At 37.1% G+C, this 23,072-nt stretch overlaps 2 protein-coding genes across 9 annotated transcripts in view; both read right to left on the bottom strand.

Moving 5' to 3' along the window:
- The window catches only part of LOC107714609 (tyrosine-protein phosphatase non-receptor type 6-like), a 21,847-nt gene extending 16,406 nt beyond the window's left edge, over positions 1-5,441 (bottom strand). Inside the window, exons 1-5 of one of the 5 annotated variants that reach the window (XM_016520504.1) lie at positions 5,348-5,441; positions 3,400-3,555; positions 3,146-3,174; positions 2,143-2,265; positions 387-581 (exon numbers count right to left, since the gene is read on the bottom strand). In XM_016520504.1, the coding sequence (XP_016375990.1) occupies positions 387-581; positions 2,143-2,265; positions 3,146-3,153 (326 nt within the window). In that variant the 5' untranslated portion in view covers positions 3,154-3,174; positions 3,400-3,555; positions 5,348-5,441. Of the gene's footprint in view, positions 1-386; positions 582-2,142; positions 2,277-3,145; positions 3,175-3,399; positions 3,556-3,751; positions 3,830-5,347 lie in introns of those variants that run through there. The other 4 variants (XM_016520501.1, XM_016520502.1, XM_016520503.1 and 1 more) reach the window with 4 other exon arrangements.
- A 1,825-nt stretch (positions 5,442-7,266) lies between these two features.
- Positions 7,267-23,072, bottom strand: part of LOC107714608 (chromodomain-helicase-DNA-binding protein 4-like) — a 23,446-nt gene continuing 7,640 nt past the window's right edge. For 2 of the 4 annotated variants that reach the window (XM_016520497.1, XM_016520496.1), the window contains exons 5-40: positions 22,871-22,989; positions 22,449-22,744; positions 22,147-22,265; positions 21,273-21,390; positions 20,970-21,139; positions 20,560-20,793; positions 20,164-20,367; positions 19,404-19,615; positions 19,186-19,317; positions 18,978-19,074; positions 18,470-18,661; positions 17,527-17,727; positions 17,222-17,359; positions 16,489-16,610; positions 16,222-16,395; positions 15,846-15,987; positions 15,581-15,712; positions 15,388-15,505; positions 15,170-15,294; positions 14,962-15,054; positions 14,720-14,861; positions 13,925-14,094; positions 13,655-13,841; positions 12,919-13,005; positions 12,742-12,833; positions 12,526-12,659; positions 12,302-12,446; positions 12,038-12,194; positions 11,514-11,608; positions 11,119-11,359; positions 10,849-10,908; positions 10,603-10,767; positions 10,412-10,520; positions 9,637-9,769; positions 9,351-9,546; positions 7,267-8,389 (exon numbers count right to left, since the gene is read on the bottom strand). In XM_016520497.1, the coding sequence (XP_016375983.1) occupies positions 8,214-8,389; positions 9,351-9,546; positions 9,637-9,769; positions 10,412-10,520; positions 10,603-10,767; positions 10,849-10,908; positions 11,119-11,359; positions 11,514-11,608; positions 12,038-12,194; positions 12,302-12,446; positions 12,526-12,659; positions 12,742-12,833; positions 12,919-13,005; positions 13,655-13,841; positions 13,925-14,094; positions 14,720-14,861; positions 14,962-15,054; positions 15,170-15,294; positions 15,388-15,505; positions 15,581-15,712; positions 15,846-15,987; positions 16,222-16,395; positions 16,489-16,610; positions 17,222-17,359; positions 17,527-17,727; positions 18,470-18,661; positions 18,978-19,074; positions 19,186-19,317; positions 19,404-19,615; positions 20,164-20,367; positions 20,560-20,793; positions 20,970-21,139; positions 21,273-21,390; positions 22,147-22,265; positions 22,449-22,744; positions 22,871-22,989 (5,427 nt within the window). In that variant the 3' untranslated portion in view covers positions 7,267-8,213. The other 2 variants (XM_016520498.1, XM_016520499.1) reach the window with 2 other exon arrangements.

Raw genomic sequence — 23,072 nt, 5'->3', positions numbered from 1 at the left:
TTAATGTGGGGTGGGGGGGGGGGGGGGGGGGTGGGGGGGGGGGGGGGGGGGGGGGGGGCTCATTGATTGGTATATGGTGTTGCAAAAGCAAACAGAGTAGGAATGGAATAGTTCCATACGCAATCTATGCAAACATCATAATCAGAATATTTGACATGATTAAGAAAGTGCATAGACAAGGTTAGTAAATACAGATGGAACTCTTCCTAAAAACCTGTTCTGGTAATAATGTCACTGAAACCTTTGAAATATGGTATATAAGTCTCAGAAACAATTTAGATCAAACCAAAGTCAAATAAAACTGCTTGTATTAGCTATTTCGTTCAGTTAATTTTGTAAATACACCCGAACATCTTCATGATGAAGGGTCAAATATGATGGCTTACCTCTCAGTGGTGGGATCAGAACAGTTTAAAGGGTATTTGAGCTCAATAACGGTCCCATCTTTATCCTGTAGAGTTCCATGGTCTCCAGTGTAGTATTCCACCAACTCGGCCAACGTCGCAAACTTCTCCCCGCCGTACAGGTCATAATAATCACCCGTGTTCTGAATCCTAATGTGTGTGATTATGTCTCCCACTCTGAGAGACAGAGGAAGAGAAGGAAAGAGGACTGGTGATGCATCACGTTCAGAAAAATGTAATTCTTTATATTTATTGATAGAACATGGCATCTCAAAATAATTAATCGAGGTCCCCAAACATAAACTGGTTTAAACAGGACATAATGTCACAGGAAATGGAGTAATAGTAACTTCACAAAGTGTGTAGAAACTTTACGTGAGTATGAAGTAATTACTTGACCTGAAATCTTTTTCACAAACGATGGCAGTAATATTTTCCATCATAGATATTGATTACTCATATTCATCGTGTTTTCTCAGGCTAGCAGTTTTAGAATATTCCAATCAATTAAAGCCTTCAAAGCTTGTACATAAAACCTAAAAAATGATAAATGGAATGATTTTACACTAAATTAGAATGTTAGTAACAGTTGATTTCAATTATTGTTGTCACCCCTAAATAAAGGTTTACTAAACTACAAATGTGGTTAAATGAAGATGGTGACGTAAAACCATGCAACCACGATTGATTTGCAAATATCAAAACTGATCAATTATGATTAGTTTCTAGGCTACACGCAGAAAATATATCATTGTTATAATTATGAACTGCAATTCAGTATAATGGTCAGAATCATACAGCACTACATGTGCCAATTTTGAGTTGTTGACACTGATCTTTGCCCTTTAAAAAATTAACTGGCATTTAATAACATCCACTTTGTTGCGTGACAACATCCAAGTCACACATTGCATACAATCATACAATCAGCGTATTAATGTTTTCCATTATTAAGCGGACACTTTTTATATTACAAAGATCAGAGAGAAATAAAGACATTGTATGTCTGGAGCATGTTTGAAAGTCTATATGTATCTATATGTAACAAGCAAATTAGGTTTTATAGTCCATGGATTTAATAAAAACACATATAGATAAATGTATGAATTACTGCACTGTTATGTGAAGTGAAATGAACTGTTGATGAAATTTGCATGGCAGACAATGAGTAAAAGAAAACAGAAAAGAAAAACAAAAAACCTTTGCAAGAAAACATATGTCCATTAATATTTTTAAAGGTCAGAAAACCACGACCCATGCAAAGCTTCTGAAAAGAACGAGACAAAAAGCGCTGCATATTCTATAAATACAGAACCAAATTATCACTACATATAATGAAATGTTTATTCCCACACTGTGCGCAATGTCTGTTTAGTGAAAAAAACTGCTTGCCATCTATTCAAAAAAAAGTAATAATTGGTTTGAAGGGAAGTATATAAATGTTTCTTAACACGCTTGTGTTTCTTTACAACTAAACACGATCAGACACATTAGAGTAAGAAAAACAAAAGCTCAAATCAATCAAATACAGAAACGTTCAGTAAATAAAGAATTGTTTTGTTTTTAGCCAAAACAGAAAGGCTTCCTTTTCACTAAAGCAGAAAGTAACAGAAAGCTATGAAGGCTATCTATCCCCCAATCTGACCTCAGCTTATCCTCAGAACCTAATTTTCTCTAAATGACATAAAAAGTGGCTAAAGATAGATATACTTATCGTATCGAACCAAAAGTGCTGTACCTAACAGACAGGGAGAAATCGCCCACATTCTTCTTGCTGGGTCGGGCCAGGAAGCTGCCATGGACACCTCGGCTCTTCAAAACGGACTCTGCGTCTATTCCAGACAGATCTCTGTGGAACCACCTGTTCAACATGTAAATGAGCATATGTTAGAGTCAGACATGCTAGAGATGATAATATAAAATTTTACATGAAGGGTTTGACATGAATGGCACAACATACTGTACGTGGATGACTTAACTGCACGCAAGCCAAATATTTCACAAAAAGAAGTTTAGTAGGTTTTAAATGATAAAAAACCAATATGTTGTTCAAAAAAGACAAAATATTTGGACACTTTGTGGCAGTGTAGTGCAATATTAGTGTAAAATATGCATAGTTCATGTGCTAAACTACACCTGTGGTTAGAACACCTGTCTGAACTCGAGAAGAAGTGACATAAAATGTTGTTGAAATGATTTTAAATTTAGTTATCAAATGCAACTTCATGGTACTTTATAGGTACACACACACACACACATATACGAGTACCTAGAGTATTTGGACACTTTTCTAAATGCGCAAATATAATGTAATAATAATAACGAAGTTATGTAATATATATATAAAAAAAATATATATAAAAATATATATATATGCACAAATATAATTGCATACATACATACATTCATATATATATATGTGTGTGTGTGTGTATGTATATATATAAAATGGTATGGTGAAGCACATGCAACAAGAAGAAGCAAACTCTACCAAGGCCTACCAAACCACCAAGTGCATTTGCAGAAATGCACATACACGTGCAGCCAGACATGCATCAGCATATAAATACACCTTGCACATTGCAGTTATGTACAAAAAAAGATGCCTTTTTACAAATACTTTGCAAGACTCACAGATAAGAGTCTATGGTGCAAAACACAAGAGTAGCAAAACTGAAAAGGGGAAGATGAGGAGTTGAACAAGATTGGAACAAGAGTGCAAAAAGTCTGTCTCAACTTACCGGACCATCTTCCTTTTTCAAATGTTCCTCTTCCAGTCATAAGGAAAAAGAATTGAATGCACATTAATATTGTATTAGATATGATACAGGCATACACAATAATCCAGAGCAGTAAAGTACAGACTTCTTCTCTTCGTGTCATACGTCAGCACTCATCCTTTACTTTTCCATTTGCTTCCCTCTTTCTATAAGCAGTGCAGTGATATCCCATTACACAACCAACCACAACCATCATTTGTCTAGCGGCTTCATACCTGCCCTCTTTGCTTCTCCTCTCTCTCGAAATGTAAACAGTTTTCGGTGCTTTGAAGAGCAGGTTGTCCTGACAGTGTATATATAAGCCTGTCGTATGTCCCTCCCTCTCTCACTCTCTCATGCACTGTTACAAACTTCTTCCTTCCTTTTTGTGGCTTTTTCATAAAACAGTGAAAGCAAACAAGAGAGGTAGAGAAAGATACAGAGATGTCAGATTAATTTCTGTTCTTTTTGTCAAAAACTAATTATCAGACATTATCAGACAAACATCCAGCTCACCATGTGAAACTACAAGAGTCAAATTGAGGAACTACATGTAGTGCAAAACAACGACAAGGAAATGCAAATTACCCTCTCTTACTGCTTCTTCTCTCCAGTGACTTTCTGAATTTATTTAATCTTTATTTTGCTCCCTGACTTTCTTCTTTTATGCCTTTTTCCTTGCAGACTGATTTTACAGGCCGTGTGTCATCAAGGCTGACAGTTAAAGTCCATTTGTTTAGTTGTACATTGCACTTCCTTGTTTCCAGACCTTCCCCTCTCACTCACTCACTCACTCACTCACACACACACACACACACATAAATAAACACATGAGGAAGCACAGCAACCTGACATATGTTTTGTGTTGTTAATTGCATAATTTACATAATTTTTTACTACATCAAAATGGGCTAAGGTACATATGTAAAAGAATAACTACCATAATGCACCACAAGGCCAGCATTGTATTCTAAAAAAATAATGGTTTTAGTACTATTTAGTAGTTATTTAACTATAATAACCCTGCTACACACTAACTTTCAAAAAATTGGGATCATGACAATCTTTAATGTCTTTAATGTTGACTTTTGGTCAGTGTAATGCATCTTTGCTGAATAAAAGTATGAATTTCTTACTGACCCAAATAAATAAATGGTTAAAACCTTCACCTGACACAATTTAACATACTTTAAGCTAATACGTGATCTAAAAAGGGGGAGAATTTTTTGCTTTGCAAATGTTACCCTTAGTAACATTTTAGTTTGCATTGCGTTTGAAAAACATTTTGTTATGTGGTATCATGAAATTTGATCCTGGACTTTACATGTATTCATATATTATAGTTGTGACCTAGTAGCCTCTAGGTCACAACTATAATATATGAATACATGTAAAGTCCAGGATCAAATTTCATGATACCACATAACAAAATGTTTTTCAAACGCAATGCAAACTAAGTGACTCTTTCTGAAGTTACCAGTAACTTAGAACCATATTTACAGATACACAGGCAGATAAAAAATATATATATTTAATAGTACCTACAGTGGTGAAGGTGTGTGTTTAGTAAGGAAGTTAAAGATCAAATATCCTAAACCCTAAACACACATTCCTAGAAACACCTTGCAATTTGACAGGTGATCAAAATAGTGCATCTTCTTTTTTTTAATACTGTATATATATATATATATATATATATATATATATATATATATATATAAGCTCTATGAATCTGAAAGTAATTTGTAAGTCTTCACTAGCTCAATGACATTTTATTTTAATCAGAATTTTAACTCAAACCCTTGAAACCACATTTTAAGGGACCAGCAAAAAGAGGTTACTGGTGAGGGTGAGCTAGATAACACAGTTAATTACAGAGTCTGGGCTGGATGTGGTTGGTTGGATTATGATTTGGAGCAGGGTTAGGGTTAGGGTAAAACAGCACCACAGAACAGAAAGGCTGTCTTGAATCGGATCCTGGCAGCAACAGGAAGCCCATGAATATATGAGGGCAAAGAGAAGTTTCAACCAGCAGACTGAATCCAGAATGTTGGAGCATCTTCTAAAAAATTCTAATATATTTATAAAAATAATTCAACCTTCTCAATTTAATCTACACTGACAAAGAAGTAACAAAAAGTACCATGGTAAAGCCATATAAGGAGGTAAAGCCAAGTCCCTTACCCACATTACATGCTTTTGTCCTCTTCTCTTCAATACGTTGTTGCACACACACACACATGATCTATCCGATGTCCAGTTCTGCCCTTGAATGGAACAGATCAAACATTGTCACTGTAAAAAAAATTCCGTAAAATTTTTACGGTAAAAAACCGGCAGCTGTGGTTGCCGGAATTTTACCGTAAAAAACATGGTAGCAACGTTTTAGGTTTTACGGTTTTAACTTAAATTTACAGTTAAATACCGTAATTTCATTAACTGATATAATGTTAATATACCAACCTATTGAAGTACTGAAATCTGTTTTGTACCTTTGTAATACACTGATAACCACCAAAAGCAGGTGGTGATGAGAAAGTCACATAATGAACCAAAGCCCATCACAAGCAGCTTTTAAATAATAAAATATATAGAAGGTGCACAGTGTCATTCACACAAACACCAAACACCATCATGGTAACACACATGAAACTGAAATAATGCAATAAACATTAATTTAACAACATTAGGTGTAACATACAACCCTAATATACAAAACTGATAAGAAAAAAACTAAGAAGAAACATAGTTATTTCAACAAAAAAACATCAAATTTGAAATGTAACGCAGGGAATTCTGGGAATGTCAATTTACGGTTATTCACTGTAAATTATACGGTATTTTTCACTTCCAAAAACGGTATACTACCGTAAAATTAATGTCCAATACATGTAATGTCCAATACTGTTTTTCACCGTATATAGTAGGGGAATTTACCTTTAACCATTTAACAGGTTTTTACTGTAGCATTTTTACAGTCTTTTACCGTTAAATTCACGGTCATTTTTTACAGTACCATGCAGATTGATCTAACGACATGCAAAGTGAAGGTTTAACTAACTAGACTTGCAAGTCTTCTCTGCCCAAAGCATTTGCTCAAAGTTATCTGCCTCCACCCACCCATTTTCGTTAATTGTCATAATTTCCCCATCCGTTTTTTTTTTTTAATCATTTATTAACTCACTTGAATTCGACTATTTTTCCCAATCTGATTCAGATTCAAAAATACCTTCCACTTTCATACAAAGTTCTGTGATGTTTCTGTATGTCTTACAGACTGGTCAGTAGGGGAGACTAAATATTTGCTACTTACGTACTGTATATACGAATCACTCTGCAGAACACATTTGAATACCCAAATGGAATCCATGAATTGATTTTAGGGAATCAATAATGAACTAAAACAAGGTAAAATGCGTTAAAAAAGGTGCATAATCACAAGAAAAAAATATATAAAATGTAGCTAAAAATTAAAAGAAATTTAGCTAAAATATGCAATAAATTAACAAGGAAATGTATAGAGATAATGTTTTCCTGAACATAGATTAAGTCTACGAAATAAAGAATGCAAAAGAAGTGCTGCACGGGGAATTGGGTTTCTAGTCTCGGTGCTCTTTGGGTGCAAGGGATGATTCAACTCGTAAGAATAATAGTAGTCCAAGGCACTCGAATCTTATTCAAAAAGTTTTTTAAAAATCCTTTATTTCATCATGGCTATAAGTTTAAAGAACAGGTGACAAGTGCACACCTACGCGTTGCGGCTATTTTGCCTTCGTCAGGGTGTCTTTTTTTATAGATCAAGTCTAGTTCCAGAAGAACCACCATACAATATATAACATTTATATATAAACTTAAAACTTTATCTACACCCAAATAAAGAGACAAAACGCTGCAAGCTTTGTTACCTTTTATTGCAGGTTTAAAAAAACAAAACAAAACAGAAACATAAGACATAACGGTAACAACCATAATTACAAAGTGAGATATTCAGACCCACTGAAAGTGTAAAATTAGAGGTTAAATTAACAGCTGCGTTTTTTCACCTGTGCTAGGGGGATTTTGTCTTCTCTTGTAGGAAAAGGAAACAGGGATTTATTCTCTAGTTACATTATACACAAGCCAATCAAGAGAGAGAAAGTGGAATAAATGTGGATTCTTAAAGCAGCATTTCTCATAATGAAAAAAAAAATCTTGATTATTATATATTGATATTTAATCTAAATGTCCTTATAGGAGTTGTGACCCTGCCCAATTGCATTTGTGAAGACCGTAGTGTGTCCCATTTGACATTTTAGATTTCAGAAGAGTGCTTATGTGTTTTAGAAGGGTAATTCTGCAGAGCCTGCATCAGTGGATTATTACCTGACAGTCTATCTGGCATTATGTCACCAAACGTGGACTCCGAGAAGCATGTGGGCATTTGGGACAGGGACTGTGTTTACATCAGCATAAACTTTTCACAAGTTGGAAACCACATGATGTTTCAGGGTTCAAACAGGCATTTAAAGTTGAAGCTTGAAGCATAATTGTGGAAACGCACAAAAACAGTGATTCAACTAGTGTGAATTACGACATAAAACACACCTGAGGAGGAAAGAGTCCCCACTGCAAAGATCCATTCCACGCAAGGCAAAAATCCACACCTGCTCTTCAACCTTGCCCTGCATTGCCTACAACAGTGCAGAGGAGGTGACCTGGAAAACCTGAACTGGATTTACACTGGAGAACGATTTGGGTGCTGTGTATTCTAACATACGTATGCATCTCTCTGGTCAGTAGGTGTGTGTTCACAGGATTTTTAAATGGAGGAGGTTGGAATGCCTCTAAATTGAGCTTTACAAGAAATATTAGGGAACCACAGTGTGTTAAGCTAGAAACCGCTCCACTCTTCTTCTGTCAAAACTAGTGCAGGCAGCTGGAACTTATTTCAGATATATATATATACACAACGCATCTGATCACCTGACCCAGGTGCATGTCTGTATGTGTGTGAGATGATTCCTCATCGTGACTTATGGGAGGTACGAGTGAAAACTTCTTCCAGGGGTCATCAGCGTGGCGCCTGCGTCTGTGTGACCTCCGGTCCACGGCTGGCCAACCGGCTAAGGATGCTTCTTTCTGACATCTGCAGCCGCACAGCGACGGGCGGAATCCGAGCGATGGTTGCCGGGAGCCGGGTGACATCTGCCTTCATGTCGCTGAGTAGCTCCTCCAGTTGTTTGAGAACTGACAGAATGATTAGCGGTAGGATAGATTTATTTATTTGAACATTTTAAGTAAATGAATTCATTTTTGCCTTTAAACAACATTACTGCAGCTACAGGATGCAATAAGCAAGCCAAATGTGGTAAAACTAGGCTGAGATACTAAGTGTGAAGTTTTGTGGCTTTGAGCAGTGCTGTGCTGGAAACACTGTGTTCTGAACTGTTTAGAAGCTTTGGGACATTTTACTTTCATATTTAATGTATCATTTCATTTTCAAATGATTTTATGGTGCTACATTAAATTTTTAAAAAACATTTATTTTATAGTATTATGCAATTATAGTTCTGTAAATAAAAACAAAACGTACATAAATCACTACGTACAAATCCACCAGGCCTCTGTAACATGTGTTGTCACATCTAGCCTAGTCAATGCAAAAACACTACATTCAGACTTAAAATGAATTTACCTCTGGTTGTTTAACAACAAATAAGAAAATATAAATGTTGATGTGTCACGAGGCAGACACCACAGTGACCTTTTTTTCTGCGAGTAACGGTCATTTCCAGATTACAATGAGTCCAACGAAAAAGCAAAATAGAATTTGAGTGCTTGATATCCATTGTTCAATTTTTGATTTTAACAGTTTTTGTTTTTTTTTGGTTTTATACTGAAAAACAAATGAATGAATGATACCCGGATTATTTGCATTCAAATTTAGTTCAATTTAAATTCAATTTAGATTAACAATTCATAAAAAAAATCCTGATAATCTTTTAACTTTAATTAAAAGATCCTGAATAATTTGTGAAAGAAATAGTAAAGTATCTGTGAATAGTTTTTGTCCTGGGGACTAGAAATAATATGGTTATTTTGTATTTCATTTATTTGTGATTTTAGCACACTTCTGCATTGCAAAAGTATGTCCAAAGCTGTGAGGCAAATCATATTGTGCAGTATAGAGTTATGGGAGTTATTGTACCTTTGTGTAGAACTGCATTAGCAGGCTTGTTTCCTGACATGGACTCTTTACTGAGGTGCTGGTGTGACTCTGCCAAACACTCCACCTCACTGAAGCGTGTGTTGAGTGCCATGGAGGGGTGAGAGGGGTCCTCTGTCATGTTTAGATATGCAGCACGTCTGAGCTGCTCCTCGATCACCAGAGCTTGTTCCAACAGCTAAAGAGAGACATAAATGAAGCAGTTGAAAGAAGAGCCATGTAGCTCTGCCAGTGTGTACATTTTTTGTAGCATCTGTACATCTCTAACCTTAAACCTGCGAGCAAGAAACTTGTTCTTAATCTCGAGGAAGTTTCCTCTGCTCATCTCTCCCTTAAAGGGCTCATTGAGGATGGCGAACCTCGGGTCATTCTGTACATCCTGCCAACGTGCGTAACCGTGGCTGATGGTAGAGGTGAAGGACATAACAGACCATTTTTGATATAAGATATACTGTAAAATTTCGACACACTTGCCTGAATTTATGTTGCTTATGTTATGATCTTAAATACTTTTAAAGGCATATGCTCAAATGCAATAAATCTGCTTTGAAGACATTATTTTCTTAACAAAACTAGAGCTAAAAGTTTCCACTAGACTGCTAGTAGAGGATTTGATTTATAGCAAAGTTTTGATTTATTTTACCTTTCTTGTCTACTACATAGCTCCGGTACTACTGCATAGTTCCTGTACTTCTTTTGGTTTTAATGACTTTACTATAATTTTAAAATAAAAAATTCTGTGTCCAAATTTTTGACTGGTAATGTATTTTAAAAATTTAAATTAAATAAAATTCAGTAACTGGTAAATAAAGAATTAAATTGTATGTCTAAACTTTTGACTGGTAGTGGATTGTAAATAATACAAACAACGAAAAACAAATATATTAATAAAACTATAATATTTTTTAAATAACATAAAATAGCATTAATAAATCAATAAAGTACAATAAAACAAGACGCATTCCTTTTAGTGATGCAAGGAAATGTATTGCTGTCTGTACTGAAAGACACACTGCTTATCAAAATGATGGCATTAAGGATACTGTATGATACCAGCCAGCAGCCAGTAGTCATGGCGACGATGCCAGATCTCGTAAGTCTTCTTTGTGACCGTGGCGGCTCTCTCTTCATTCTGCCAGAGAGAGTGAAGCTCTGGAGAGAGAAACAGAGAGTTCATTGATTCAGAATTCACCAGCATGTACACATACACACAGACAGTAAATTCCCAGTGTACCTGTGAAACCTCCGTCAGCGATGTTAAACATGAACCTCTGCTTCACTGCTTTCTTCTTCTCCTCACTCACTCCATCCACTCCTCCACTTGTCTCTTTGGCATTCTCTCCATTTTGCAGCTTAGCAGAGTCCTCTGACTTCATGCCATGCTTCTCGTCTTTCAGCTCTGTTTGAGTAGAGAGAGAAAGACATTATTCATTGTAACAGTTCTCTGTGATATAAAGGTGTTATTTGTATTAACACGTACCTTTCTTCTCATCTCTTCCTGGGCAAGTGTCCATTTTTTCTGTCTTCTCTTCAGATTCTTCTGCAATGGAGTAAGTCAGTATTGGTGCTATGTGTGACCAGGGTTATGCAAAATTTTGAATTGAAGAACTTTTTTTTTTTTGCTACACAGGGGACCTTTACCAGAAGAGTTAATCTGGTTAAGAGTTAAGTTTTCATGGAGTGGATATGTAGTATACATAAGAAAATAAATTTGTATTTTGGCCATTTTAAGTAGTGCTTAGCACCTCACCTTTGGTTTTGGATGAGTCTACACTGCTTGTGGCATCTGAACTTTCAGCTTTGACATCTGAAGATGTGTTTTCCTTCGATTCAGTGGACTTCTCTTTGTCTCCCTCCTTTTCATTTTCTTCATCTCTGCTTCCTCCATCCTTTTCTGCTGATGGTGAGGTGGTCTCTCTCTCCCTGTCCTTATTCTCCTCTTTCTTTGCTGGACTGGGGGATTTCTCACCTTCATCAGGAATCTCAATGATCTGAGAAAAAAGAGGGGACGTGGAAATGAGAGTTGGAGACAAGAAGAAAGACAAAATGAGACAGGCAGGTGTTTACAAAGGGAAAGTGTTTAAAAATACAGAGAAGAGAAACAGGAAGGTGAAGTGAAAAAATGAGACTGTAAATAACAAGTACCTCATCCTCCTGTCTGGAGCCTTTCGTCTCCTTCTCTCCGTCCCCTTCCATCTTCTCCTCCAGCTCTTTTACGTCATCGCTCTTGGAAGGGTCTTCTGTTTGGTTAAAAGGGAGTCAGATTAATGTGTAATGATTGGCCATGCAGAGATACTGGACAAATTATCTGTGAATGAAGAACAAATCCTCTTCTGGGATCCTCTATGCAACTTACCATAAAAAGGTTGAATTATCTGTTGTTGTTGTTTTTTCTTCTTCATGTTCACTGGACCACATGACTTTTGCTGGTCAAAACTTTTATAATTTCCATATTAATGTCATTGACCCATATGAGCCAGTGTTATTTTAGTATTAATTATATATTACAGCATTCTAGTATTTATTAATATTTTGATTTAGATTTCATTTGTATACTTTCACTTATGTTTTGGTCAATTAATTTTTTTTTTTTATTCTAAAAATTTTATATCATTTTCTTAGTTTTAGTGTTTAGTTAACAATAACAACACTCATATGGATGTGTGTACCTGGTGCTGGTGTGTTGGGCTGGGTATCTGCAGGCGTCCCAGTAGAGGGCGTTTTTGGATCTTCTCCTGCTGCAATGGCTGCCGCTCTTTTGCTTTCCTCCAGTTCTTTCATCCAGGGCATTGACCACTGACCATTCACATGCTCAAACTCCTGGACCTGTAAGAATTTAAAATAGGCAATCCTATAACAACACCACTGCCATTCACAGAATCAAATAGTTCACTCCTAACCAATAAAACACTAAAAAGCGTAACCCCACGCACCTTCTTGCGGATCAGTGACATTACACCTATGCGTGTGAGAACATGTTGTCGTGACAGTCCTTCCCGTGGAACGCCATCAGCAAATGTTTCTGCCCCGTCGGCGCCTGGCTCACACAGGTGACGCATAAAGAGGGACACGTATGCCCTGAGAAAAAGAGAGAGTCCTCAAATAAATGAGGTAAAAATAAATAAACAAGAAGTCCTCTAGGGACAGTTAGACTGACTTGAACTCCTTCTCTGATTTGCCTCGCAGGTCTCTAACGAGCCACTGAGTGGTGAAGGTATCTTGGGGAGGCATCCCATAACGCATCACTGCATTCAGGAAGGCCTTCCTTTGTCGAGCATTGAAGCCCAACACCTAATGAGGAGAGAGAGGTTAACTATCGCTGAGTATGTGGAGGGAATAGAAGAAACAAGCTGAAAAGTAACTGAAGTTGAACCTCAATGTTTCCTCCCACTCTGGCCAGTAGAGGAGGCAGGGGTTTATCTTTATCATTCCTCAAGCCTTTGCGACTTGGTCTTCGGGAGTTAGCTAAAGACAAAAAAAGAGTATCATGTAAATACTAATATATAATAACTGCTTATTCAGATAAGGACGGTTTAACTTTGTTCCTGACCTTCAGATCGCTCATCAAAGTCCTCATCACCCTCCTCTGAAGCCACAGAGTAATCTGATTGGTTATCAGACTGATCATCCTGCCAGTCTGGGAACACAAATGAGTGAGGCAATATATTACTGAGCACTTGAGTTTTCTTGACAAGAAAATATTAAATTTAAGGGGACAATACAACCAGGATTCATGCAGACACGTAAAACAAAGGTCAAACTTTTGGACACACTGGACTGAATTTGATTCTCATAATCTTAAAAAGTTCTTAATCTAAAAACATATCTAAATGCTATAATTTCTATTTTATTCATATACAATGTATACATTGTATGAATTACATGATTTTTTAAATTAACTATTTTAGGCATATTAAAGCTTTGCTTTGATGAACATTTTTTAGTACATAATATACAACATAATTCCCATGTTTCAGTTTAGTTTTATAAAAGTCAATAATAAAGAATGGGTAGGTGTGTCCAAATGTTTGACTGGTAATGTACATCTAAACAACCACCTCCATAAATTGAATAATTTATAGATTATAAATGTAAAAACTTATAAATATAAATGCATTATTTTAAACACAAAATATACATTTTGAATAAAAATATTACACGTATAACAACACACCAGACCTGAGATCACACCATTAAGTTTGTCTTCATCTATAACAACACTCACAAACGTACAGGGAAAGGGCAGTAAAAAAAAAAAAAAAAAAGTGTTAAAAGTGCGTCTGTACCCCGTCTACCTCTGTCCTCCTGTGAGCAGTCGTTGTAGTTGACAGGTTTGCGAGGCCGTTTGCCTTTGCCAAGGTGACGAGCGAGATCTTCCTGCTGCTGCTCATAATGATGGCGCAACAGTTTCTCCCAGTAATCAGGATCTACACTCTCTTCCTGCTTAATAATCTCTCTATCCACATCCTCCTCCTGACAGAGACACACCGTATGATCTCCATATTCATACATGAGACACAAAGACACCACACACAGTCGCAATCCCACAAACTCACCTCCTCATCCTCATCTTTGACCACATACCGGGCCACTTTAAAAGAGCTGAGGTATTCATTCATACTCTGCAGCTCTGTGTCATCTGTTGCATCTTGGTTTCGATCCAACAACCGATCAATCGCCTTGTCATCATAGTGGATCACACTGCTATCTTCCTCCTTATTGTCACCTGGAGGACAGATTTATTTGATTTAGAATTGATTTTAGTGTTTACTTTGTCCCCTTCATTTATTGTGTGGATTATTTCCATTAATTTCTGTATTAACTTTAAATAACCTTATTTATTTTCTGTATTGTCTAGTACTAGAAGTACTTCATTTGCATTGGTATTTACTTTTTCTGCCCAGTGCTCAGCACATTTTTGGTTGGCACAGTCAGACCAGTGTGTCAGATTTGTATTTTTTATTTTTTTTACTTTACTACATTTTCTCTGTCCCACCATAAAAAATATTATTAATTAAATTTTTAGCAATATATTTCAAAAGCCAGAAAACCTACTGCAGCATCAGAATGAAACTCAGCTTAACAACATCAGTGCTCATGAAGGTCATGTCTAGTTTAAATATCTAAATAAACTTCAACTGAAAGCAGAACTTCACACCTACACCACAGCAGCTTATGTTTGGGGACGTTTCTGTAGTTTATGCGAGAGTGATTGATACACAAAACATGTCCCATACAAACCCTTAACTACATGTGTTACTTAGCCCAAACGTTATTATTATTCTCTCAAATGTTTTATTTTCTGATCTCAAAGCAAAATTATGTTCAGAAGATGAAGTGTTCAGAGAAACCTTCTCCAAGCTCGTATTTGAAAAGCTGTTCTGTGCCAAACTTCAAGATGTCGTCCAATTCTTGTTTGGACATGGATCCAGCCTTGGAGCCCAGACCAGGCCGCACCACCAGGTGAGTCAACATCATCTTTTTCTTTGCCACCTGAAACACAAGTGTCATGAGATGACTTTTGCTAGTGCTGGTGTTTTTTTTCAACAGTTTTGTATTTGCCTGGGTTTTAAACTACGGTTTCATATCTCACCTGTGTAATTCTCTCCTCCACAGATGCTTTAGTGACAAATCGATAGATCATCACCTTCTTATTCTGACCAATACGATGAGCCCTGCTAAATGCCTGAGAAAGACAACAGGAGAGAGACAGCATCAGAAAGAGTCCACCCACACAGACTCTCTCACAGAGATGCAGGTGTTTGACAGTTTTAGCATCAGGTATTTTATGTCGCCTCTACCTGGATGTCGTTGTGTGGGTTCCAGTCAGAGTCGTAGATGATGACAGTGTCAGCGGTTGCCAAATTGATGCCCAAACCCCCTGCTCGGGTGGACAAGAGGAAAACAAACTGAGGAGCACCAGGAGCTGCAGTGAGAGAAAAGAGAAGGATTTTGTCAAAACAAAACATCCATTATGTTGCTGTTATTTCATGGAAATGGGTGGCTTTTCCCCTCTCACCATTGAATCTATCGATGGCTTCCTGCCTCATCCCTCCAGTCACCCCTCCGTCTATCCTTTCATACTTGTACCCGTCATTCTCCAGAAAGTCTTCCAGCAAATCCAACATCTTTGTCATCTACATCCATGCACAAAGATTTGAGTATACAGTAGTATATAGTTGAGTAAATCTGTGTGCGGTAATTGTGTGTACCTGTGAGAATATAAGCACTCTATGTCCACCCTCCTTCAGTTTTTTCAGCATCTTACACAGAAGCATCAGTTTTCCAGAAGCCTTTGTGAGGGCACTGCCATCATACATGCCATTGGGCATTTTAGGGGCTTCCTGCAAAATCAGACCCATAACAATCAGCTGAAAGTACTGCTGTTATTCATTCAAAACCTAAGAACTGTAAGTTTCCCCATTTCTACTGTAAAATGGTACTGTCTTAGTTGAGAGTGAGTGCGTGGACGCTCACATTAGCAGCTGTCGGGAAGAGGTAGGGGTGGTTACAGCACTTCTTTAGGTCCATAACCACATTGAGCAGAGACACCTGGTTTCCTCCTCCACGAGTGTTCAGAGCTTCAAAGTTGCGTGTCAAGATGTACTTGTAGTACTTCCTGTTCCAGAAAAACAGAAAGATTGAATCAGAGGCTATTGTCATATAAAAGTCATAAATGGCCCATACAACTGTAATTTATACAGACACACTGTGAATAATCAAACTGTCAGTCATACAGTTCAATGAATCATGCTGTAAATAACAGAGAGGGTGTCCAGCAGGTGGCGCAAATGAGGAATGAATGTACTGAATATTTAGCAGAACACTGACAAACACTGAACATGTTTCGTACTTTTGCATGGGGCTGAGCTCCACTCGCAGGATGAGTTCCGTTTTTGAGGGCATGTGTTTGAAGACATCAGCTTTGAGTCTTCTGAGCATGTGTGGACCCAGCATGTCGTGCAGTTTCTTAATTTGGTCCTCCTTAGCTATGTCGGCAAATTCTTCCAGGAAACCTTCCAGATTACTGAAACACACACATTTGGTACTGAACAGCAAAAACAGAGGGAACACAAACATCCTCCTCACACTCACTTATCAAGAACACACACACACATACTTGAATCTCTCAGGCGTGAGGAAGTTGAGCAGATGGAAGAGCTCCTCCAGGTTGTTTTGTAAAGGTGTGCCTGTCAACAGCAGCTTATGCTGAAGAGGGTAGTTATTCAACACACGAAAGAACTGAGAGAGATAAAACGAGAGTGAGATTGTGTTAGTTTTACATCAAATACTAGTTTAATCATAATATTAAAGGAATAGATCTCTCAGGAATCAAACTTCTGTCATCATCTATTCACTTTAATGATGCTCTAAACCTGTATGACTTTCTCCATAAAGGATGCAAAAGCACCATAAAAGTACTCTACAAGCTCTGCACTATTTTTCTTCTGAATTAATTTGATAGCTTTATGTGAGGAAAAAGCTAAATATATGCAGTTATAACCTCTAGTGGAGAAGATAACGGCTGAAATCGGATCACTGAGTGAGTGAGCTGAACTAAAGGGCCGAATAAGTCAGATTTGTGAATGAATCATTCAAACTGGTTTTGTAAACCAAATCAAACTGGTTCACAGAAGAAAAAAAAACAAAAAAAAAACATGATCAGTCAGAATTAATGAATGAATCAATTAGACAGCATTTAAAATGAAATTTTTATCAGAATTTAGGATGAAATGAAGTCATACAGGTTTGGAAAGACAGGAGGGTGATGACAGAATTCTGATTTTTGGATGAACAAATCCTTTAATTAGTAGATATTTTGGTGTGTCACTCATCTGACACATGGAGCTTACCTTTGACTGGTTATTTTTCAGTCTATGGGCTTCGTCTACTACAAGACAAGCCCAGTCGATGGAGCCCAGGATGGCTTGATCGATTGTGATCAGCTCATAGGAGGTCAACAGCACATGGAACTTCACAGAAGCCTCTTTCTACACAGATAAAGAGAGATTCAGGAACCACACAATGTAAACAAATAAATCATCAAACCACAAAGCAGATGTGGCACTAATTTACATAAATTTACATATGTTTTGTGTTATGGTTACTACTGTATCAACTCTTCCCCTCCAAACATCTTTTCCTCTGGGTTTCATACCTTCATTTTGGAGGCCTTCTTCCCACCACGGATGGCGTTGCCCTCAAAGGAGAATTCATTCTCTCGTATGACAGCTCTGCTGTCTTTATCACCCACATAAGTAACCACATACATGTCTGGGGCCCACATCTCAAATTCCCTCTCCCAGTTAATGATGGTGGATAGAGGGGCACTGACCAGGAACGGCCCCTTCGAATGACCCTGAGAGAGACCATTACCAAATGTACGGTATTATAAACTTCAATGTCACATTATAAACAATAGCTTTTATAATAAACATGTTTTCCTAGAGACCATTTATTCCTCTAAAATCAATTAATCAAACTACAATAACATAAAAGAATGAAAATACACTACCGTTCAAAAGTTTGAGGTCAGTAAGATTTTTTTTGTTTTTAAAGAATATAATACTTTATCAAAAAATGTATCCAAAGTCACAGAAAACTGATAAAAAAATCACAGATTTTTAAATGATTACAAAAGATTTCTACTGTAAATAAATGCTGTACTATTGAACTTTCTATTCATCAAATACTCCTAGGAAACAAATGTATCAGAGCTTCCATAAATTAAGCAGCACAACTATTTTAACACTGATAATAATTTTTTTAATGTTTCTTGAGCACTAAATCAGCATATCAGAATGATTTCTGAATGACCATGAGATGGTGAAGATTTCAGTAATGGCTGCTGAAAATTCAGTTCTGCCATCACAGGAATAAATTACATTTCAAATAAAAAAAGAAAAGTTATTTTAACTTGTAATAATAATTAATAATAATACATAGTAAATAATAATACAGTTTTTGTTTTATTTTTAATCAAATAAATGCAGCCTTGGTGAGTACGAAAGACGTCTTTCCAAAAACATTTTTTTTAAATTGTACCGACCCAAACTTTTGAGCGGTAGTGCACGTCTAATTTTTTTTTTTTAGAAACACACCTCTTTATAGAGTGAATAGAGGAAGACGGCAGTCTGAACCGTCTTTCCAAGACCCATCTCATCAGCCAGAATGGTGTCTGTGCCCTGAGCCCAAGAAAAACGCAACCAGTTCAGTCCCTCAAGCTGGTACAGGTGAAGCGTGCCGCCAGTAGAGTCCAGATAATCCGGCTGCCTATCAAACTTTATAGTGGGCTGAAAGTAAGAGACAGGAAGAATATTAGATCATTGTCAGTCAAAAACCTATGAATGTATTTTCTTAAAAACAATGTTTCCAAACAATCTAAATATGCGATTGTGGCCTTGCTTATAATTATATTAATGGTTACACTTGAGAGAACAGGAAATTATGGGGAAAAAAGTGTGAAACATGGCAGAGAAAAGAAGCGGGCCTGGTTCAAATTTACACTGAATAAACCATGGCTCCAACCTAAAAGTGTTCAGTTTTAAAATTCTACCCTAGTCAATAAAGTAGACAAAAGTTGAACCAAGCTGTTCTAAGGTTCCTTACATCCACCACAGGATTAGCAGGAGGCCTCTCTGTCTTCCTCACTTTCACCTTCTTCATCTTTTTACCTGGTCTGCCCTCCTCTCCAAGCATCAGCTCCCTGACAAACAGAAAAAAAGAAGATATGCAGATTAACTTACAACTGCACTCAATATTATTTCACACTAGTGTGCATGTGTGTGAAGTGCTGTAGAGGCCTGTGTTCATGTACCTGTGGTTCCAGTAATGTTGTTTAAAGGTCTCATAGTCTGGGATGTCCATGTCTTCAGACTCCCAGGTTGACTGATCATACTGCAAATCTCTCCATTTGATAAGATAGTGAACATTATTCTTCTTATCCACACTGCCAGAGAGAATGAGAGAAATGAATGCCCAAATAGTTCAGCATATGTCATTCTTCAACAGGCTTCGGCATATTAATGTTTTCACCTGTGGTTTAAGATGCGGTGGATGAAGAGCCACTCTAACTTTACTCCAAAGCGCCCATACTGATCCTCTATACGGGCATAAAAGGGATCTTTATTCTTTCTCTTGCAGCTCTTATCCTCGTCTCCCTCCGCACCCATCTCTAAATTGGGGGGCTCCTCCATATCCGTCTTCCGCTGGTAGTTACGGAACATTACTTGACAGTTCAGCTCCAACTGTGACAAGAAAGAAAAAAACATACATTATTAAATGATTTTACTAATAAACACACCCACGGAAACAAAAATGCATGAATTATTGTGCATATATTATGCTTTAGTACATGAATGTGTAACTATTTTTATGTCCTTCCCTTAAAAGAAGGAATACACAATATAATGGAACCACATCAGCTATTAGAGTTTTTTTTTAAATAACTAGTGCAAGTCAATATTAGAAATCAAATTCTATTTTTACATTTAGATTACCACTGACGGCATGTAATGTTTACTTAAACTTATATGCAAAAACACTAATAATTTAAATGTAATCTTTAGAAAATAAATATACATTTTTCACACTGTACATTATAATGTAGCGATGCCTAAATTCATTTTAGCATTTAAAACTGTTGATTCATTATTTAACAACATTTATTATTTATTGATTTATTATTTAAACATTTATTGTTTAGTTATTATCACTTATTTAGACAAAAAGATATAGAATTTCAATGTTGGTGCATTCCTACTTACAAGAAAGTGTGTGTTTTTATTTGTGTCACCTGTAGTTCCTGGACCCATGAACAGTGCCAATAAGACATGTTGCACCACTTCACAAAGAACTCTCTCTCCTTCCGACCAATCATAGGAGGAGGATCCGGAGCATCAGCTGCAAGGTCTGCAGGACGTGGCACGGGCATAGGGGGAGGGGCTTCACCCCAGTGCCAGGCCAGGACTTTCTGGACTTTGCCCTTCAGTGGAAGACTCTGCAAAAACAAAGACATTATATTCCATGTTTTTCAAAATTAAACCATAATATTAAACTAATTTAAATAATGGGATAATCAATTGTGTTAATCCTACATATTTAAACACTGGCATCTCTGAAAATAAAACCTCAAGATAACCTAATCCAAAGGATAGATTTGGACTATCACACTATATTATTCCTCTCTCACCAGGCAGCGTGGGCAGATCCACTCTCCGTTGGGGATGTCTGGCAGAGGAGGGTTGAGACAGTGTAAGTGATAGGACGAGGGGCATGTGTCACAGCACAGCAGCTCTCCTCCATCCTTACACACCCGACAAAACTCCATATGATGATCGTCCTCCTCTTCTACCTCTCCATCATCATTCTCCTCTTCACCCTCAGAACTCTCCTCACGAGCCTCCCATTGAATTCCCTCCTTCTCCTGCGAGAGAGAGACATAAATAATGCATAATCAACAGAAACTTCAGTCATTAAATATCAATGGTAGAGAAACAGTGCACATACACACACACACAGAATGTAGATTTTACTCTATGAGCCCACAGCAGCTCAAGGAAAGGCCAGACATTTATTCTGAACACGTTTATATGTACGTACGCAGTGAGGGCAGCTCCATGTGCCCTCTGGGGCTCTCTCCATGTCAGGATCTAGACACACCATGTGATAGGCTCTCGGACAGGTGTCACACAGAATGATCTCACCACCCTGCTGACACACCTCACAGTAGTCCTGATGATCAGTCTCATAGCCGTCAGCATCCTCATCCACTACGAAAGAGAAGGAGGGTTTATAACAAATGTAAATGGCTGGAAAATGGCCAAAAGGTAGTATAGTGTGTTCATTACAGTATTATGAGTACTCATACTCAGAGTACTCTGAGTTGTGCTGTTTTTGACTCACTCTTCTTCTTCTTGGAGCTCTTGGATTTTTTACTCTTGGAGCGGCTGCTCCGACTGTTGGATCCATCACTTATGGAGAAACTGTCAAAATCGCTCTCACCATCATCGTCCTCACCGCTCTGAGAGAAGGAACCATGGGTGAAGGGGTGCAAAACAAGCTGGTGATGTTAGCCATAAAAATAAGGAATAATTTTAAATATATATTCACTACTGTTAAACAGTTTGGGGTTGGGAAATGTTTTGAAAGAATTATCCTAATGCTTACCAAAGCAATTATTTATGCATTTATTTGATCAAATACAGTAAAACATAATATAAATGTTTTTTATTTTAATATGTTTTAAAATGTCATTTATTCTTGAGATGACAAAACTGAATTTTCAGCAGCCATTAGCTATTACTCCTGTCTTCAGTGTTTCATGATCCTTTAGGGATCATTCTAATATGCTGATTTGCTGCTCAAGTATCATTTCTTATTTTTATTAATGTTGAAAACTGCTTAACATTTCTCTGGTAACAGTGATAAATTTTTTCAGGATTCTTTGATGAACAGAAACTTCAAAAGAACATTTATTTAAAATCTTTTGTAACATTATAAATTAGCTGTCCTTTTAACTGTTAATTCACTGTCAATTTAATGCATGATTGCTGAATAAAAGCATTTATTTCCTTAAATAAAATAAAAAACTTACTCACCCCAAACTGTTGAACAGCAGTATATATCTTATATATTATATATGTATATACTTTATATAATTAATTACTATAATAGTAATACATTAACTAATAATATTAAATAAATATTAATAATAATGTATAATTTAGCTAATTTACAATACGTTGCAGAAATATATGTAAGCAGAATAGATACATACAGATGAACGTTTTCTCTTGAAATTGCCCAGTTTAATCTTGAGTGGAGCCACTTTCTTCGCTTTAGACTTTTTGTCCTGGGGCTTTGGGGTGGACTTGGTCTTTCTACGTGCATTTGGTCCTAGATCAGATATATAAATGACACAAAAACTTTTTAGTACATTAAAAAAAAAACACATAATAAACTCACCTTTGGGCCCCCTGAAATTCCTTATTTTTTCTTTGTTAATTATTTCTGATCCTCACATTTTAATTTCCAATCAAATCACTTATTTAATCCACATTCCTCTCTCTCTCCTCTGACCTTTGCCCTCTTTGGTCTTGGCTTTTCGCAGGGGGACCGCTGGGGGCTGCTGGGATGGGGGTGGTGCAGCAGGAGCTGCTGTTGATGTGGGTGTGGCCATGGGCGCAGCCCCTCCTCCATCCACCCTGGTCACCATACTCTCCACTGCAGCAGCTACGTTGGCAGCTGCCAGGGCTGCATTGGCACTCGCTGAGCCTCGCATGGGATTATTAGTGCTGAACTCTCGCCATTTAGCCCCCAAAACCATCATCATCTTTGACACAGCGATCTTAGGGTTCTTAGCAGCTATTAAAGGTCTAAACAGGAAGAGGGAAAGAAAAATATTTCAGATGAGTCAACAGAATAAAATAACAATAGGATATTATAAAGATGTTTATATAAGGCGATAATAGAAATGGGACAAAAACAGATCGCTGTTCTACCTGACAAACTGACTGAAAGCTTTGTAATTGGTGAGAGAGTTGTAGTCCTCCTGGGTAAAGGTGTAGTCGATGTCTTTCATTCCCCAGTCTGCTAATAGCTGAGAGGAAGATTTGGGCTCCTGTGAAAGAAGAACAGAGGATGACAGGTGAATAACACTAGAGAATGCAATCCTAAAAATATAACCAGATTATATATATATAT

Source organism: Sinocyclocheilus rhinocerous, unplaced genomic scaffold, assembly GCF_001515625.1.
Source record: "Sinocyclocheilus rhinocerous isolate Xijiao unplaced genomic scaffold, SAMN03320098_v1.1 scaffold3008, whole genome shotgun sequence".
In the NCBI taxonomy this organism is placed as follows: Eukaryota; Metazoa; Chordata; class Actinopteri; order Cypriniformes; family Cyprinidae; genus Sinocyclocheilus; species Sinocyclocheilus rhinocerous.
Note: the sequence above shows the minus strand (reverse complement) of the source record. Positions and strands in the feature narration are given on the sequence as shown.